Below are 20,533 nucleotides of genomic sequence, written 5' to 3'. Positions count from 1 at the left end.
GGTGCAGTGGCTTGTAATGTTGGGTGGCGGAGTTCTTTTGAAACACTAATGAATTTTTTTTGTTAACTTTCTCGTTTTTCAAGTTGAACTATGGAGTGTTGTCAAAAAAAAAAAAAAGTTGAACTATGGAGAGATCTACAAAGGTTTTCAAGGTCAAAACCATTCTGTTCGAAAACCAACCTTCAAAGAAAGTCAAAGATTGGCGCATACGCGCTTACTTTTTTTTTTTGTTTTGTTTGCTCGAAATACAGAGGAGGTAGGCTCATCCGTGTAGAATTCGACTCAACAGTAGCATTAGCAATAGATTTGATCAAAGAAGGTTGCTCCAGAGAACACAACTTTCCAATTAATCCAAGCTATATATAAAGGAAACATAAACAAAATATAGTTTATCTCACTATGACTATTGTAAGAGTTTTGATTATGTCCTCAATTATTTGTGGTGCCTCTAATTACCGATTTGTCTTCTACTAACTCTCCTCGGGGTTTTTAATCTTAGCTCTTGGGAGCTGTTGTTCCCATTCTGTTGGCTCACTGGACATCAAGTGGTTTCAGTTATCTTTCAATCGTAGTTGTAGGGGATCGAACCGTAGTCTCCCTACCAAATCAAGTGTCAATCACCACTGAATCAACTAACGATTGGTGGAGCACCAATTATTTAACTCATTTTTTATATGGATATAACCAAATATATTAAATTCAATGATAATATAACTCATACTTGCAGTATCCATCCTCTTTGCTCCATTTTTTACGGGGAAAATCCGAATTGATTGGGTTCGGGTTTGTGTTTTCCCCGATTTTAAAAAATGGGGTGGGACATGTAATTTGTCATCAAAATGACTATATTGTCGGCCTGTCCCCCTGACACTATATTGTAGAGAGGATAATGTTAATTTAGAGAGAAAATTGACTGTTTATTACTTTTTTAAATTAATTGAGATTTATTTAAAGAGCTGACATTTTCTAATATACTCTCTTCGATATGGCATGCTGCATGAGTTGCTTATAAGTTGGGGGTAGCATTAATCTTTTTTCTTCAAAAATTCTCTCTAAATTAAATTATGTTAGGAGATAAACTGAAAAATAGAAATAAGTCGATTCAACTTCAACGTAATAATTTATAATAACCTCTCTCTGATAGTAGTGTAATAGGATCCATTGACTAAGACAGAAATATTAGGGCAAGAAAAGATATTATTATAGAATATAAACATGATTTGACTCTAACAAAATATCTCCATCAATTTGACAACATTTTCTTATTAGGATAGTAGATATGATCTGAATAAAAGTTCTACTTTTCTATCTTATGGATAATAAGATATTGGTAAACATTGCACCAAAATAAATGTTGATAGCAACTAAAAAACTAAAGATAAATAGATATTGAAAAATCCGATAAAGTGGATACGCGGTTTGATTACGAAGTTATGTCAATCGTGGTTTTGCATCTCGAACAACAAAGCACCTGCTATGATTCTATTAATCACGGCTACTATAGTCAAATTTACAAGTTTACTTCTAAATCATACCTCCGCTAGACTTAGATATTTGTTCACTTATCAATAAATACGAGTCATACCCGACAAAAGAACGCGGTGTCTTGTTAATGTATGGTGCTTATGATATTTGATAGTGATATGCTACATAATATATAATCCATAATGCAAGGGTTCACATCATGGAATAACTTAATTATAGAGCCCACAACTTGCAAAGGGAGGTATATTATTATATACTCCCCTAAAAGAGTATTGTCTAAGTAATTCATTATATTATGTTTCCTTGTTTTAAAAATAGGATACACATAGTTTAGAGAAATACACCTAAATCTTACCTAATTATAGATAAAAAGTTGAAAAACTAGTGTATTAAAGAGTTTGTTGCTAACACTTCTATGTCATATGTATCTCACTCACAATACTCAAACTAAAATAGAACAAAGCTTTTCACCACTTAAACCAACTTAAGTTGGTAATTGTGTTTCACAAGTAACTATTTCACAAAAACTTAACTACAACAACAATCAATCCATACCTCGACTAGTAGAGTCGGCTACTTTAACAAACAACGGCATAATATTCTATCATAAATCGCGTGATTTGCAGCTAAAATCTAAATTTCCGTTTAGAGTTTTGCCTATTACTTTTATTTTCCCTTCTACATATTAGGTTTCACTCGATCATATCTATTCTCCTTACTACAGAATCTACGAGCCTCCTCTACCTATACTCAAACTATCTTAATCGAAAATTCAACGATATTTTCACAAAAACTTAAATACCATCCATCATTTATTTTAGTTCCACCCTAACCCTTTCCTCTTCAAGTGTACATCTAGTGTGACATTTTTCATTCTGAATTGCAATGTGACAATCAATCATATCAATAGTGTAAAAGAATTGTCTAGTCTATGATAAATATAATATTTGGTTCAATATAATAAATGAAAAAATATATACACCAAAGTTAGTACTAATGGCAATTTGCATGCATCAATATGGCCAAAAGTTAGTACTTAGTACTTCCACCAATAATTGTTAGAAATAATTCTAAATTCTAATTAACATCATTATTTAACATAATACAATTAAAGAAAAAGTTCACAGATACAACCTTATCCTTTTTTCTTCTTTTTTTTCCCCTTCTTTTATTCATCAAACTTTTGTACATGTCTAAGAAGGTTATATCCATCTACAAAGAAAATGCTACTACAGCAGATATAAGGTAACTACTTAGGACCTAACTTAGGAGTTTGAGGTTTATCTTATTCCATGATACCTGCTCAAGTTATAAGCTTTTTCATCTTTCTTGATCTGATTCATCAACTTGATTGATTCTACTTTCTTGTTTTTCCAACTAATAAATCAATTAATAAGTTATTGTCTCTTGACATCATATTCCTCCGTTTTCGCAAATCTTCCACGGATTCTTGGTTGGCTGTCAGCGAGCGCCTTCCTGCAAGCATACTGAAAAAAAAATATAATGATTATTTACACAAGAAATTAAGCTACTCATTGAGGACATATTTGATATCGATCGCAAATAATTGAACTAAATGATTTCAGAAAAAACTTGGAGTTGAACTTTATGACACGTATTATACTTAATATAAATATTTGGAAACGGATTCCTTGCGGTAACTGCATCATGCAGTTACTGATCTGGACCGTCTGATCTAAATTAATGGACGAGATTGTTAAAAACTAGTTTCGTGAATGCGTGATCTGAGTTGTCTGATCTTAACAGCATTGATTTTTTACTATGCCGCGCTTCTCTTACATCATGGAATCGAGATCCTTAATATTTAATGACAAGCAAATATAGAAAATTTCAACAGATATGTGAGGCAAGGAATTTCATAGAAATTTAAAGGCTTCTATGCTCTTGTGAAATTTGCAATTTGTATACAAGGTTAACCATTTACCTTGATTTTCCTCCCAAAGTTTCTCCTTGTCTTCTTATTCCTGTATCTAGAGAGTTTTTCTTGACGTTGCTCGCTCGTGCAGTTGCTGAGAAGAAAAGGCCTCTCAAGAGTAGATAGACCAACACTCATGTTGCCATTGCCAAGAGTCTGTCATAAAAAAAAGGTCAATTATAAGCCAAATCTTGTTAAGAAAACATCACTCTGCAGCGCTGCAAACAATGCAGAGCCGTTAGATCTGGGTGCAACATTGGATCCACCCAGACTTGACAACTTTGCAACTGTTGTATTGTGGAGCAACTTTGCATAGATGTTACTTAATTTATAAGAAGCAACACAAAATACTTTAAAAATTTAAGTTGACCTTTATATCTCCTTCACTAAATGCTCTCCGCATTCCATAAACTGCGCTGAAATCAATTCGAGGGAAATCAAGGAAAGCAGGCTTCATTGCAGCTCCATTCATCCAATCCATTGAATTCAAACTTCCGGAACTGACACTCTTCGGTAATAGTACATCAGGAATTGGTTTGTTTTCTTGAATCGAATTCTCGTCGATGTTCAGAGCAGGAATCTTGATTTCAAGAATTTCAGAAAGAGGTGACTCAATAGCCGCCTTTTCTAACATATCCTTTTTGCATTCATAGTATACCTCACTCAAAAGCTGTTCATTTTGAAACACATCGTCAATCTCCGAAGATTTTAAACCTTGTGACGACACATTTTCTCCACAAGATATCATTGACATGGCAGCTTGCATTGGATCAAGGTCCATCGCCGGTTCTTCCATAATCGTCTCAGGCGCTTTGAACAGATCTCCCTCTACAAATAAATCAAATTCCGACATTGCAGATGATTGAGCTAAGTCACTCTGCATTAAAAGACAGAAAATGAAAACAGTTAACAAAGAATCATAGAATCACAAAAGACATAAAACACACCAAATGTCGAATAATTAATCGAAAATAGGAAATTATCATAACCCTCTTTATCTTATGTTAAATACTAGTATTGTATTGTATTTATGAAATAATTGTAACTAAACAACACATTCATAGAACATAGCAGAAGATTTGCATAAACGAAAGGCGCAAATACAATTCAGTTGAACCTTCACATGATTGCAAATTCAAAGCCCATGCTTCACCCAAAAAAGCTGACTTTGAAAGAGCCCACCAAGTTGATGGCTGAAACATTGAAACTGCAATCAGACATCATAATTCAGTACAGACTTTCCAACCGCACCTCAACTGTTGGATTAATCTAACGGCTGAGATATAATATATTCGGCCGTTCAATTAATCCAACTTTTTAGTGAAGCCGGAGAGACTGTACGTGCAAACTTTTTTTTTTTATGAATAGACAAAACATTGAAATTTTGCTACAGACATAATAGTCAAACCAATGTTGAGACAATTCTTGAACATAAAAGTGAACAAGGGTATCAAAATATAATCCAGATCCTCGGTTGCTTCTGCATCCTCTCCAACCGCGCGTCAATTATGGGTTTAATCTAACAACCGAGATATACACACTCTGCTGCTAAACTAATCCAACTTCAAGGTGCGGCTGGATATACTGCATAGGCGACATCGAACCTAGCCTCTCCAACAACACCTCAACCGTTGGATTAATCTAACAGCTGAGATATAATACACTCAACTATTAAAGTAATCCAACTTAAAAGGTGCGGCTGGAGAAGCCGCACATGTGGCAAATAATTCAAGTCCATCAAAAGATCTTAAGTTAGTTCATGTCTTTAGAATTGTTTCAATTTGAGTGACCAAAAGACCAAGAAACATTACATGAAAACCAACCCACTAATACTTTTATCTTATATTGTTGAAGAACAAAAATAGAAGCAAAATATCATGATTTCCATTTTTGTAACTATTATATTTAGTGCAAGACAAAAGACCAAAAATAAAAATCATTAACTTGTGCATTCATAAGTCCTTTTCATCTAAACCATTTTCAATATTACCAAAAAAAAGGGAATAAAATGACTTTTTCCTTCTTCAATAAACCTCCCCTTAGTGGGAGAGAAAAAGACAAACTCCACTAAGAGTTCATTCACATTTCATAACCATAAAATAAAACCAATAAATAAAAATGGAAGAAAAATTAAAGAACACGGAAGTATCACAAAATTAAAAAAAAAATTTAAAAAAAAAAAACTTTCCATCTAAATCAATCTTTTTTTTCTTTTTCCTTTTGTAACACTTTTCTAGATCCAGCAATTAAAGCTAACTTAGCTGTTTCCACTTGTGCTATGAATATGACTTAGTAGAAACATTCTCAATACTTTCATACTTAATGATTAAAAAATAATCATTAAGCTTGATATTTTCAATCAACAAGTTCATGAAGTGAGAAATGAAAGATTAGAGTAAGTAACTAAACTTAATTACTTAATTTAACCATATGTTCATAGAGAAATTATCATGATAAATATGATTAAAAACTAAATTGTGACCATCCACATGATTATGATTAAATATCACTCACTATATATAGATTGATATGTATAAATTGAGATAAAAAAGAGTTTCCAAATTTAGAAAAATGAAAAACTAAAGTACAAATATAGAAATATTTAGTTGAGACAAAACTATGAGGAAATTAATCTTCAAAACACATAAGAAAAACAGAACATAGAATCAAACAAAAACAAAGAAACAAAATTTCTTTCATATAAGTAAAAACCCATCAAGCAAATGCAGTTCAAAGGGACAAAGAAATAGTTAGAACCATAGTAAAAATTTTAAAAATAAATAAATAAAAAAAAAATTCTTAAGAAATTGGAAATAGAAAGAGAGAAAAATAGAGGTACCATTGAAGCATTGGATTTGTGAGTCATGCAATATTCTTCAAGTTGTTGAAATTCTTGAGAGTAATTCTGTTCATCAAGTTGTTGAAAGTCTTGAGAGTAATTCTGTAAATAAGGGAAGAGAAGACCAGTTTCTGCAAACATTTTTGTTAGTAGAAAGAAATAGTGAAACACTGTTTGGAAATATCAAAGTTTCAATGAGAGACACAAAAGGAAACAAGACAAACACAGTTTCACTTGAAGCAAGAGAGAGAATGTGTGTGAATATTGTGAGAGAGGGTTTTGAGGTTTGATGAATGAATTTAAGACCAACATGAAAGGGAATTTATATCATATAAAATTTAGCAACATTATTTCAACATCAAGAGATACTTTAAAATAACGCATTTGAATTCAAGTGGTTAATGAATTCTTCTTTACGATAAATCATTTTGGAGGATTTGAGTTTAACTTTTAACCAGATCTTATTTCCCTCAAGGCCGAATTTTGAAGTACCGGATGCTCTTCTCTTAAAAATCTGAAAAAATTTCACCATCAGTATTTGGCCAACTGAATCGTCTAATCTTATTCAGGGTCAATTTTGTCATTAAGTGGTTCCAATCTCCTACTAACCGTAGTCGCGGGAAATCAAACCGTGATTTTTTATACCAAGTACAACGTCAATCACTATTAAATCAATTATCTATCGATAAATTCAGATAATTAATACAAAAAAAAAATATAAACACTGTGTATTTAATATCCTTGACATTAATATTCTATGTACTTTTAATATAATATATTTATCTTTTTATTTTTACGACTTATACATATTTTAAAAATAAGATAATGTCAATCAAAAAAGTTAATAGTTATAAAGTTATGTTAAACAGTGCATTCAATCATACCAAAAATAGAAATTGAATATAAAGTTAATGATGATAAAAACAATTTTTTACACGCATTGAATACATGAGTTTCAAGATAAAATTTTCTTTTTTTTTTTGAAACAAGATAAAATTTCCTTATTTATCTGTTTAACTAGTATATTAGGTGCACTATTTAACATTTTCCTAATTATAATTAAAGTTAATATGTTACAATGATCTAACAACTATGATCGATTTACTTTGTAAAATAATTATAATGATGGTCTAATAAATTAAATTTTAGAAAATTACATGTATAAGACAAAAGATGTTGTACTTGACATCAAAATAAATTTATGTATAATTAAATATATTTTTGTGAATAAAATAAATAAAAAATGAAAAGGTGATGTAAGAATTGCTAAAATAAAGACAAAGTTAGGAAAAGGACATGATGATGTATTATAATGCAGTGACCCCATGTCTGAATAAAGAAGAAAAAATAAAAAGGGTTATAATAAGAAAAAGATAAAATGAATTTATGTGATAAAATAATTGCAAATTGGAGCATATAGAATAGAGGTGAAATGAACCTAAGCAATAATAATAGGTTGTGGACCTTGGAAATGAATAGTGTTCATCACTTAGCAGTGAATAGTCATCACTCTCTATCAACTGCAAATATTGGATGGAGCAGTATATATATATATATATATATATATATATATATATATATATATATATATATAAAATATAAATATTTGTAGCAAAAAATATTAAATATTATATAGCCTAAGATTCATTCACATGTCCATATCATTGTGCTCACATGTTGCCCTTTTCATTTTTATATTTTTTTGGAGCCATGTTGCCCTTTTCATGTAAAAATACATCACTTGTGTACATGGATCGTATGATGCTTTTTTCATGTAAAGAGTAAATATAGCCATTTTATTATGGCTTGTACTATTTTTTTACTTTTTCCTTTAATTAAATAGTAATTGATGTCATTTTTATAAAAAAATTAATAATAATGTCTTTTTTTTAAAAAAAAATTATCATATATTATATATAACTGCTCTAAGTGATGGTTACTTAATTTTATTTGCATGAAAAAAGATGTTTGAACATCAAAATTTAGCTGTTAATTTTGTCGTCAAGTGTTTTTCGTGTGTATTTTTTAAATGCATGAAAAATGTGAAAAGTTTGTACAAAACAAAAATGTGAAAAGTAAAAAGTAAAGGAGGAATAAAAATAGATTGTCGGGTACATTTCATTAAATAACATACCTCTATTTGTGTTGATTCAGCTAATTATTATTTTGGTTTGTTCTCTATAAAGAAATGATTATTTTGGATTAAATACTTTTTAGTCTCAATGAAATAAATAACTTTTATGTTTTTATCTCCAACAACTTTTGGCTCTATTTGTCAAAAAAGAATATCAATTTAATCTCATCTCATCCCATCCATATATGATGTACTGCATTTGTGGAATGAGTTGATAACTTTGTTTATATGGATGGGAATGAAATAATTATTCACTTTTTTTTGTTGGTAAATTAATTATTCACTTTTCTTTTTTTTTTTGGTAGAAAATTATTCACTTTTCTATCAGCCTAATTTTAAAGATATATGAGGCCCAAAGGCCCAAACTATTTGATTTTTTCCTCTTTGTATTTTATACCATATATAGCATGCTCAAATTTTCCTTTGTATGCATTGATTAATTTAATCAATGAATCTTAATTAATTAAATGTGTATATTTGGCCAACAAATATTGGTTTTGTATGTAAGAACTTGAATCATACTCTGACTTTCGGAGTCTTAAAATCTCTCTAAAACTGTAATTATATTCAACTCGACTAAAACTTTTTACTATAAAATATGTGTATTAGTTAAACTCATTTAATATGGTTGTCAATTTGTATCCGGTGGAGCGGATCCCCGCGGGAATTGTCCCGTTTGAAGCTTCGAAAACAAAGATTTTATTTCCGTTGAGATGGGGATGAAGGCAAAAATCCCGCCGTAGGCACTTCGGGGCAGGAATCGGGGACGAAGCATCCGTCCCCGCGGATTCCCTAAATCCGTCCATATATATACTATATTATTATTATTATTATTATTATTGTCTACATTAACCGTTGATAATTGTAGCACCAATGGCGCTATGATTGATCGTTTTTTCGATAAGATACCAATTAATAGATTTGTTTTGAATGGGGAATTATTTCAATTACGTTGTTGTGCGCATATCTTAAACTTGATAGTAAGAGATGGCTGTTAGGTTTTGTATGATTATTAGTAGCCAAATGTTTTTGCGGTTATGAATGCATTACGTGTTGTTTTTATTTTTTAAAAAAGAAAGATGCAAAATATTTGTTTTTTTAAATAAGATAGAAAAAATAACGTCATACTACTGTCATAATTTGACCGAAAAATATAGAAATTTTGTTAATATTTTATATCTGTGGATCCTCGCGGGAACCGTGGGGATGAGGATGGAGACAAATATTCCCCCATGGGGACGGGAATGGAGGCAAAATTTTCCCCACATGCATTTCGGTGGGGGGGACGGGGACGGGACGGGGAAGCTTCCCCCGCATATTCTCTATCCCGTTGACATCCCTACTCGTCAAGTTATTTTTGAGTTAAAAGTAGCATCACAAGGGTAGTTAATAAACATGATTCAGTAAGAAACACTTTTTTTAGCATTTTTTATCTTAAGTAAATAATTTAGTTCGAGTGTGAAGTGAATCTCAACAACTTAAAGCATAAATTTTGGGCAAATGCTAACATGTGCCCCAATGACATATTTTAAGGTGTATTTAATTAACTAATATCTCACTTAATTTACTTCAAAAATAGTAATAATTAACTTTATTAATTAAAATATATTGTCACTATATTTATTACCCATTTAAAAGAATTAGAAAGATATATAAAATATGATATGCTGCCAAATTTGATTTATGATTACGTTCCTGGTAATATGACCACATTATTCTTTTGTTTTTTAATATTAATATTTAATAAATGTAGACAAATTTGCAATTATAAGTAAATTAGCCGTTCGATTTCAATCAATTGTCAGAATTATTTTAATGCATGTATACTCTATAAGCTGTCTGATGTAAAGTTAATGATTGAGATCGATTACAGTGTGTAACCACGTATTTTTATTATTGCAGCAAATACGGATCCTACAAATTCTTATAGTATTTCTTTCCTAGAGATATAAAATATAGATTGATTAAAATCAAATATAAATCATGAATGCATGATATGATACATATTTCTTATATTTCAACTGAAAAATATTAAAATTATTAGGTTGAATATTTTTATTCGGGTTCGATCTTAAAACTTTATAAAATATATGTATGAGATTCATAATTAATACTTTGTCACTTCACCTAAACCAAAACAAAATTAAAAATTTCTTAATCTAGCAAAAGATTCCTATAAATAAGGAAACATATCCTTGAATTGTAAAATATAACATCACATTTCCTAAATAACAAATTTCTCTGATCAAATTTCATGTTTTGCAATTTATCATGTAGTGGCATTTTGTATGGCTAGAGCTATGACTAAGAATTAATTTAGTAAAGAAATAGCTGAAAAAATAATTGAAAAAACTATGGACAACTCATTGAAGCTTCAATATGAACTCCAATTGCATGAAGTCATTTTCATATGCCTAATAGGATCTTATGGTTTCTAGCCAAAAGCTGGTAAATAATTAGATGGATTAGATTGAAAGATCTAATATCAGATTTACTTGATTTTAGATTTCATATAATAATCTTTGACATAAGTATAGAATATAGAGATAATGTTAGACTAAGACATTCTTAATAAAATTACAAGATATGTATAAGACCCTTTAACCTCTTTAGAAGCCTATAATAAAATTAAAGCATGCTTATCTAATTGAATAATATTATAATAACTTATCTAGTTATTGTACAAGTCAAGAATTTTTTTTATGGATATATAATAATTGATTAAAAATATCTAACATTTTTGTATATATAGTATTATAGCTGTAAAAAATGAGATAATGAATGGATAGATTCTATGTTCCAATTTGATGAGATTATTCAAATTCCCTTTCAATATGGTGAGCCCTATTCGTCCACATTTGCAAATTGAGTTTAAGAAACATTATTTTGTGAAATTTTAACCTAATTTTTGTCCTTTTCTCAAAAAGCATAAAGTAAAGAATAATTGTTAGCCACTCAATGGAAAAGTTAATTAATATCAACAATCTCAAAGTAAAACTCATTTTACTTCCTCAATTGGATTGAAGTTGAGTAATGTTCAAATTTCAGCTGAAAAAAATAGTTATATATTTAATATTCTTATACATGTAACTACTTAATTTTTATGGAGGAAACCTATGAAAAAAGACTAAGTAATTGTATAATGCAAAGTTATAAAGAATGTCAACTATTGAAACCTATTTTTTTTCCTCAATTTTTTTTGGACAAGATGAGTAAGTAGAAGTTCAAATTAAAGCAAAATATTTTTCAATGTCACAACCATTTTTTTAGTCTTAACCATCTGATTTTAATAGAAATGGTTCATGTAAGTAATTTGTAGTTCGATTATTCCAACTAAAATTTGAATTTGCGCTCTTCCGAATTATCACAACCATATTTTTATCACCATATAATATGAACCAAAAAAACATTTATTTCAATATATAAAGAAATTTATTGCCTAAAGGAATATGATGTTAAGCTGTAAAGTAACCGCGGGGGAAAAGGTCCTAAGGAATTTCAATCACACTCTTTCTTTCTTTCAATTCAATTTAAAAGAGGATTCACTAACTTAGAGGGTATATGCTTATCTTTTTTCCATCTTTTTAAGGGCAGGAAGCAACAAGTTTCAGCCCAAGAAGGTTCAAATAGAAGGGCATCATAACCTTAATTTCCCATATTAGGAAATTGGAAATTATTCCCATAAAATAAATTAGAAAATAAAAATATTTGATGATGAAAAGAGAACTCTCTAGGAACCTACCTAAAAGAAAAGACCTTTTTATTAGGTTGGTGCCAGCTAGCTAGTAGTACTATTGTACTTACTAAATGTGCAACCCAACAAAATTCTTTTTGGAATGTACATGTCTATTTTGAATTTAGATTAAGTGCAATCATGAAATTTCGCATTCATGCAATTGAATTATTGATGGGGAGTTTTTTTAAGCTACATGTTATTAGGTTTTCGCTATCGAATCATCTATCATCATTTATATTAACACACCAAATCTAATTAATACTCCCATTAGGCATTGGGGGGAGGGGTGTGTGTTAAAGTATCTTACATCAGTTAAGAGATGACTTGACCACGAGTTATAAGTAGATGCAATCATCATTGTACAAACCGATTTTATATTGTTGAGTTACGCCCGATATTCAATTTTAAGAGTATTAACAATTCAAAGTTTATGTTTAAATTCATATATTATATTTTGATCGAATGATCACCAATATTCTACATGCGTGAATGAGGGTAATGATGACGGCGCCGAATCCGTCTATTTCGTGCCATATAGAATTTGTTTTTTTTGTGATTTTCATGACATGTGGATGCTTCTAGTCACGCCACTTGGCATTTTCATTATGGGGTGATTTATGGCTTCTTTGAAGCAGACAAATGATGAACACTATGTTTTTTTTTGTTTCTTAACTTCTGGTTAAAATTAGTTAAATTTTCCCTTCCCCACTTTTGTGGGTCGGAAACGTGTTTATTTATTTTGGGGTAGGGGAGTGGAATGTGAGTAATTGCTTTGTGGTTGTGGTATTCTTTGATTCTAAAGGGAATAGATTCATGTGAAAAGAAATTGTAATATGTACATATTGTGAACTATCAAGCAATGGGATTGGCCTACAACTCAATTAATTGCCAACAAAAATTATTTGCAAAGTTGACTTAAAGAAAAAGGGTTATTAAATGAATATGGTATCGTTTTGAGTATGTTAAATTAGCATTTTGTGTAGTGTCACATTTTCACCACTCATCATCACATTAAGTTTCCTCACTTACTATAACTTATATAGAAGCACCCAATTATAATCGTTAGTTATATAGTATATTGATATTGTTCAAATCAATGAACACAATAATCCCACTAAAATAAATTTTGTATAAGTCCACTCAAAGAAACTTATACGGTTCAACAAGAAAAGAAGAGAAAACTATATAGTAATTTTAATAATTAGCCTTACTTTTTCTAGTGGGGAAGGGTTAAAAATAAACTTATAAATATATTATACTTTCTCTGATTCTTTTTATAAATTTTTTTTTGACTTTTTCTGATTTAAAGAATAATTAATATATTTATTATAAATAAATACATTAATTATTTAATAAATCTAAACATAAGAAGTGTTTCTTATAAAAAACTGAAAAAAATATAACTTAGGCTATGTTTGGATTGGTGGTAAAGGATGGAATGGAATGGAATGAAGTGGTAACTAACTAAGTTCCATTGTTTGGATTTGCAAAAAATGAATGGAGTGGAATGGAACACAATGGAACCCATTCCATCTCATACCATCCAATCTTCTAATTTTCTTTCCCCTCCAAATTAGGATGTATGCAATGGAATGAATATTTATAAAATATATCCGAACAATGGAATGGTATCTTTACTTCATTCCGCTCCGTTCCACTTCATTCCATTATGTTTCATTCCGCTCCATTCCATTTTGTACCACCAATCCAAACATAGCCTTAGATTTATAAGCTTTTGTCGGCCGACAGAGCTTGTAATATATACAGTAGTTTTTTTTTTTTTTGTAAGAGAAAGCATTTATATCGAGTAAAAAAATTTAAGCTTATTATTGCTGTCCTTCTTTTTTCCTTATTATTTTTTAAGAGAAAGAAACATGTTTGTACTTTCTTTTTTTGATAAGATGTTTTGTACTTTTTTGAAACTAGTGAATGTAACAAATATAATTTATTTATGCATTTTAAGATCATTTTCTCCATTTAAGGTCAAACTAAAAAGAAAATTTATAAATTATACCCGATCAAAATTTAAGGAGTCAATAATAAATTAATAAAATAAAATTAGCATCACAAAAGACTTATTTAAATTTTTTCAAATAATTCAAGTAAACAAAATTAATTAAACCATATATATTTTGAAATATGTTAGATTATTGTATAAAAAATATTAAAAAATTAAAAATTGACACGGATATATAGATTATTGTATTATTGTTTGAAAATTGGTGTTGAAATAATATTTTTCATATATTTTCTATGATTTCAGTATATATGTTTCATTACATTTTTTGTCCAAAATACAAAAGTTTCATTGCATTTTCAGTCTTATGAAAAATAAATTGAAATTAGAAAGAAACAGCTGGAGGTACCGTCTGGTTGTGGTTTGTCTCTTTTGAGACGAATTGTGATTGGAATTGTTTTGGTAAATGGGACCCTTACTGTCCCTTTTCATGGCCCAAACTTGAAGACACTTTTTGGATTCTTTTGGATGTAAACACCCTTTGATATTACGTGTGTGAAAATGAAAGTATCTAAGGCTCTCAAAGTAGTGTTCTTCAACTAGTTGAGCATGATGATCATGAGTATGACAACTCACAAATTAAAGTTGATTTCTATATGTCTTTGTTAATCACCTCAATTTGAATCTAGAAAAGAAAAAAAAAAGTTTCAATCACTTTCTAGGTTTTTTTTTTTTAAACCAAAAAGATGCTAGCTAAGTGCTACCAAAATATATAAATATATAATAACAAGTAGATATAAATGGAGGGGATTAGACCAAGACTCCATTTAAGAAACACAAAACCTGAAAACAGGTACGCCAAACTTGTTTTTTACATAACTATCCCTAATAAACATAGGTGCTTCATGCCAGTAAGTAATAGATTGTAAAGTAAGACCTTGATTAGCAAGTGTATCAGCAACTTAGTTTCCTTCTCGAAATATGAGTGACAATACAGTTCATTTGCCTGAAGAGAACCATTGCATTGTGCCATCTATTTTTTAATGACCAAGGTATAGTATCAGCAACATTACTAACAGCCGAGACAACTGATGCAGAGTCTGACTCTAGTCACAGTTAGCCACAGCCGAGACCACTTTCTAGGTTAACTTTGTCTTTTTACACCTATTCATTAAAAAATTCAGTTTTGAAATAGGTTTGATAATACTATTTTTGTCCTATAGGAGTACCATATTTATGAAAATAGTCTCATTTTGTAGTATTAAGTGATAGGGTCATCTTACAAAAATTTGGGTTTGTTAGACCCGACCCTATTAGTCCATTAGCATTAGTCTGATTTTATTTTTTTAATAGTGAAGAATAAAAGATAACACAATTTATCATTCACAAATAAACGAGGGTGTCATTTTAAAAAATTGTATATAGAAATACTTCCAAGTTATATGAAAATTTATTCAAATTATTTTTGCTCAAGCAATCAAAACACACCAAGTGCTGAATTTCATGTCTTGATTTCAATCATATTGATTTGGATCTTTGCAAGCCACTCGCATCTTATATATAATTTAATTTCCACTTGTTAATTAAAGTATTGAAAATTATTTTACCATTCGTCTTCTCATACAAGAATATTCGTTCTTTTCTCACTAATTGGTTGTGAAGAGTCGTGGCCATAATCATGCAAAACAAGTAGATTTTAATTATGTATGCTAGTTTTGTCAAAAAAAAAAGTATGTATGCTAGTTTGTCAAAAAAAAAGTATGTATTCTAGTTGTGTAAATAAAAAGTATATATTTAATTATTCTTTAGAAGACAATATATATGTTAGAATAATAATGTTATGATTCCTATAAGCAAATGATTATCATGAGTTTGATTTCTACCTCATCATATGTATAAAAAATTGGTTGAGAAAAATTTATTTTATATATCCTAGGAATTATTTGATAGAAATTATTTTGAATCCTCAAATGGAGAAGGGACTCTATTTTTGAAGCATCGGTGGTTGGGGATAATGAGTGGAGATGGCGTAGACATCTCTTTGCATGAGAGGAAAATTTGGTTTTGGAGTATTGTGTTGTTTTGGAAAAAAAATTTTTGCAAGTTGATGTTTTGGATAAATGAATATCTTAAGAAGTCTTAAATCAGTTGTGAGATGACTTGAATGAGTGTTTATAAATTAGAGTTATTCTCATCTTAAAAGCCTGTTTTATAGGGTTGAGTTAGATCTAACTCCAAATTCTAAGATGGTATCAGAGCAAGGTCTTAGGTTTGAATCCCCCGACTGACACTAGGGGAGATTGTTGAAATTAATCCAGTGTCACCCTTAAGATGGTATCACAGCCTCCTCCTCCGTCCGATGGGCCGCCTGCTATCAAGTTCTGATCGGATCATCCACCATTTATACTCGCGCCTCAAACCCAAAAATGTTTGGCGTGAGAGGGTGTCTTAAGAAGTCTCACATCAGTTGCGAGATGACCTGAATATGTGTTTATAAAGTAGAGGCAGTTCTTACCTTACAAGCCAATTTTGTAGGGTTAAGTTTGACCCAACTCCCAATTCTAAGAGGATGTGACGTCCTGATCCTTCCAATTGGTACTTAATCAGAAGTGCATATCATCTGCTAATGCATCTGGTTCCGTTCCAATCATGATGGCAACACACAAGGACAATATTTGAAATAATGTTGTTCTGTTAAAGGTATCCCTTTTGCATGGAATTTTTTTTATAACAAATTACCTTCAAAAGACAATTGGATCCGTCGCGGGTAAACCAAAACTCACATACTTTACGGGAATAAAAACCTATTTACTTAACTATTGAAATCTTATTGATAACACAGTAAAAGTGAAAAAAGATAAATAAGGATAACACCCTAAGTTTCTTGTGTATTATTAAGCCAATTGTGATTGGTGAGAGTTACACGATAGGATTGGTATATGGGCCATTTCAAATTATAGAAAAAATCACTTAATGCATGCTTTGTCCTTAATTTGGAGAAGATGCCAAATATTAAATCAGAATAAATCACTTAATGCATGCTTTGGAGAAGATGCCAAATATTAAATCAGAATCAGGCATGCCATTGCCACATGAATTGATCACATCGATGTCCATAAAAATACAATACAAATATGTTGTGATTAGCACGGACATTATGTAAAACATTATTACTTGATGTGATCTCACTGATTTAATTAGAGTACAATAACTAATTGATTGCATATATGGAGTTGCAGATCAGGTGGTGTTTCCAACCATTTTAACATTTTTGGAGAATTAGTAACAGGAGATAAAAGTAAAGAGGTTCCACCACATTATTTGGTCGCAGTGACGGAGCCAGAAATATTGAGCAGTGGGGGCAATCGAACTATGATTATAGTCCATAAAAATCAATATAATTTTTATATGTTCGTAATATATTTTGAACATAAAGATGTTCGACATAATAGATGAACACATCATAAACACAAAAGAGTCACAATATTAACATTAACATGAACATAAATTTATGAATAAAAAATGAAATAGAAATTTTTTTGGAGGATGAAAACAATTTATTTTTATTTTTAAGAACTAAAATAAAATTATTATTTCAAATAATTAATAAGTGGATTTAATTTAGTTATAAAATACTATATTATAGAAGGATGTTTAAAAAATTTGAAGCTAAATAAATAAAAAATAAAATAAGAAACACATGCGGGAGTAATACTAGTATATATGTGGGTGGACATGTATTGTATAAGATGGGGTATCAAGAATTTCAAAAATTAGTGGGGGCTCATGCCTGCATAGGAGCCAACGTAGCTCCGTCCCTGTTTGGTCGACAATAATATGGAACATATGGGGTAAGCATGATAACATTTTATATAAAGGAGATTTTGTTAATGTACGTTAAAGGATAAAATTATTTATAATCACTTAGCTTGCTTATGTTATATCTAAGGTGATTACATTTAAATTGTGAGTGTTGAGTATCCCTTATACTTATCATAATTTAAATTTTGCTTATAAAAAATAAAATTGATTGCATATATTAATAGGCAACACTTTTTAGTAACCGTTCAATTTCAAAGAATATGGTCGAGTACTAATTTACCACGGTTTTTTGTGGCTAATTTTGAATTTGACTGTGGTTAACTATTGGCTATAACCATGTTTAAAATAGTTGTGACTTGTGAGTAACATTAAATTTTAGGTATTGCCAGTATTGGTATTTTTGTCGTGACTACACCTCGATAACTAATCGATATTTTGACGTATCCATTATAATACCAGACATCTTTTATATTATAAGCTTGTATCCACAAGCAAACCCTAAACCCTAATTTGTTTTTCATGTTTTCCCTCCATTTTATCTTGTAATTTTTATTAAAAAATAATACAATTTTGTCTTAGCTATAATTCGAACCCAAAACCCTTCAATGCAAGGCAATATTTCCAACCACTATGGCAAGTATACGAATTGTGATTAAAATTATGTGCAATAATTGATAAGCACCATCAATTTTAAAAGTATATCATATCAAAATTATTGTTGACTATATTATTCATCACGAAATATTTTTATTTCTTTCCTGATCAATGATTTTTTTTCTACCGGATCATAAATTTAGAGAATAATTATCATGTGAGATTTGGAAAGTTATTATCACGTGTGATTTGGAAAGTATATATATATAGGGATCAAATTACACCGGTGTAATATTTGAGTAATGTTACACCGCTCAATAACGCTTCAACGAATACAAATTTTACAAAATCTACCGTTGGATTGAAAGTTTATATCATTTAGATCATTCATGTTCAATTTTAAAAAAATCAAAATCGTTTGATATGTTATTGAGACCGAACAAGATTAACGCTTTATGTGTTTTTATTGAATACCCTTAAGCTTGATCAATCTCAATAACATATCAAATGATTTTAGATTTTTATATAATTGAACATGAATGATCTATATGATATAAACTTTCAATCCAACGGTGGATTTTGTAAAATTTGTATTTGTTGAAGTGTTATTGAGCGGTGTAACATTACTCAAATGTTACACCGGTGTAATTTGATCCCTCCCTATATATATATATATATATATAAAGAGAGAGAGAGAGAGAGAGAGAGAGAGAGAGAGGACGTATACTATGAGAATGATATAGTTATATGAGAATATGAGAATGAATCTTAACCATTAGATTAGAATCGTGTGGCAGAGATTAAAATAATCTTTTAATTGTGTCATGTACGCGATTTCATTCACAAACCACTCAACTTCTCTCACTTTCTCTTCCTTCCCTGGACAGATTTCTCATCTCTTAACGCCACGCTGCCGCCAATGGATTCTCTATCTATGGTCGTTGCATCAATTTGAACATTACCCACTCCTTCTGTTCAATTTCATTGTGTTTGTGTGTTTTGCAGGTTTCAATTTGCGGAGGTGGATTTTTTTTCTCTTTGCCACAAAATCAGTTTTTTGTTGTTGAAGAAATTGGCACAAAATCAATTTTCAACTCACCGTACATCTTCTCCAACCCATTTTCAATGTTTTTTGCCAGATCCAGAACTCGATTAAAATCATGGATGTTAAGAAAGAAGATATATTTAACAGAGAAATTGAAAGAGGAACAAAGGGAGAATATGAACAGCTCGCATAGAGAGAGAGAGAGAGAGAGAGAAAGAAACGGCCGCCGGGAGAGAGATGGGTCGCCAAGAGTGAGATGGTTGCCGGTAAGAGAGATTGCCAGGGAGAAAGAGGGAGAAATATGAACCAGCCATAAGTGTTTTGCTTGGGAAGAGACAACGAATTGGATTACCTGCACATGCTCATTTAAGTTATATTTTAATCTAAGCCCTTCATTTTTAATCTAATGGCTCCTATTTATTCTCATCATTCTCATATATTTTTGTCATTCTCATGTGATACATCCTCTATATATATATATATATATATATATATATATATATATATATATATATATATATATATATATATATATATATATATATATATACTCATACTATAACATCTTCAACAATATTAAAATCTATTAAAAAAAAACATCTTTCACATTTCAATATCTCATGTAACTTTGCTTATATAACTTTTTAAATTATTTATTATGCAGTTTATTAAATTGTAGTTTTTTAAAATTGGAAAAAGAATTTTGTCAAAAAAAATAATGGAAAAAGAATTGATATTTTTTATAAATACCCTTTATTTTTACGTTAATGTATCCAAACATAAATCAATTCTGTTTAACTCACTTTTAACCAAAATCAAATTCATCAAACTCAATTCTGCTAAATCAATTTTTTTTGCAATACAACCGAACACAACCATAGTCATGTCACTAATCACATTCATTATTTTGATTTTAACATTGCAGATTTAATATTAACTGATGATCAATTGATACAATATGCACTAGCAGATATTGAGATGATGT

The 20,533-nt window shown here is 30.0% G+C and overlaps 1 protein-coding gene across 2 annotated transcripts; it reads right to left on the bottom strand.

Annotated features, from left to right (window-relative positions):
* Positions 1–2,472: 2,472 nt before the first annotated feature.
* LOC123905324 (zinc finger protein CONSTANS-LIKE 12-like) lies at positions 2,473–6,565 on the bottom strand. 2 transcript variants are annotated; one of them, XM_045954941.1, is made up of 5 exons: positions 6,261–6,399; positions 4,539–4,614; positions 3,792–4,298; positions 3,431–3,577; positions 2,473–2,972 (listed from the first exon to the last, which is right to left on the bottom strand). In XM_045954941.1, exons 3-5 carry the CDS (start codon positions 4,272–4,274, stop codon positions 2,883–2,885), a joined length of 720 nt encoding a protein of 239 aa, XP_045810897.1. In that variant the 5' UTR covers positions 4,275–4,298; positions 4,539–4,614; positions 6,261–6,399; the 3' UTR covers positions 2,473–2,882. The 2 variants fall into 2 exon arrangements, with proteins under 2 accessions (XP_045810897.1, XP_045810890.1); XM_045954934.1 differs by lacking the exon at positions 4,539–4,614 and having other exon boundaries at positions 6,261–6,565.
* Positions 6,566–20,533: the final 13,968 nt, after the last annotated feature.

The sequence above is a fragment of the Trifolium pratense genome, linkage group LG1 (genome assembly GCF_020283565.1).
Source record: "Trifolium pratense cultivar HEN17-A07 linkage group LG1, ARS_RC_1.1, whole genome shotgun sequence".
In the NCBI taxonomy this organism is placed as follows: Eukaryota; Viridiplantae; Streptophyta; class Magnoliopsida; order Fabales; family Fabaceae; genus Trifolium; species Trifolium pratense.
The sequence above is the reverse complement of the archived record's forward strand: the minus strand, read 5'-3'. Positions and strand labels throughout refer to the sequence as shown.

Excerpts from the sequence above, each read along its gene's own strand:
- LOC123905324 (XM_045954934.1), bottom strand. The coding sequence starts at position 6,401 with ATGTTTGCAGAAACTGGTCTTCTCTTCCCTTATTTACAGAATTACTCT. Across the intron at positions 4,299-6,260 it reads ACAAATCCAATGCTTCAATG|AGTGACTTAGCTCAATCATC; the intron begins GTACCTCTATTT and ends CTTTTAATGCAG. Across the intron at positions 3,578-3,791 it reads TTAGTGAAGGAGATATAAAG|ACTCTTGGCAATGGCAACAT; the intron begins GTCAACTTAAAT and ends TTTTTATGACAG.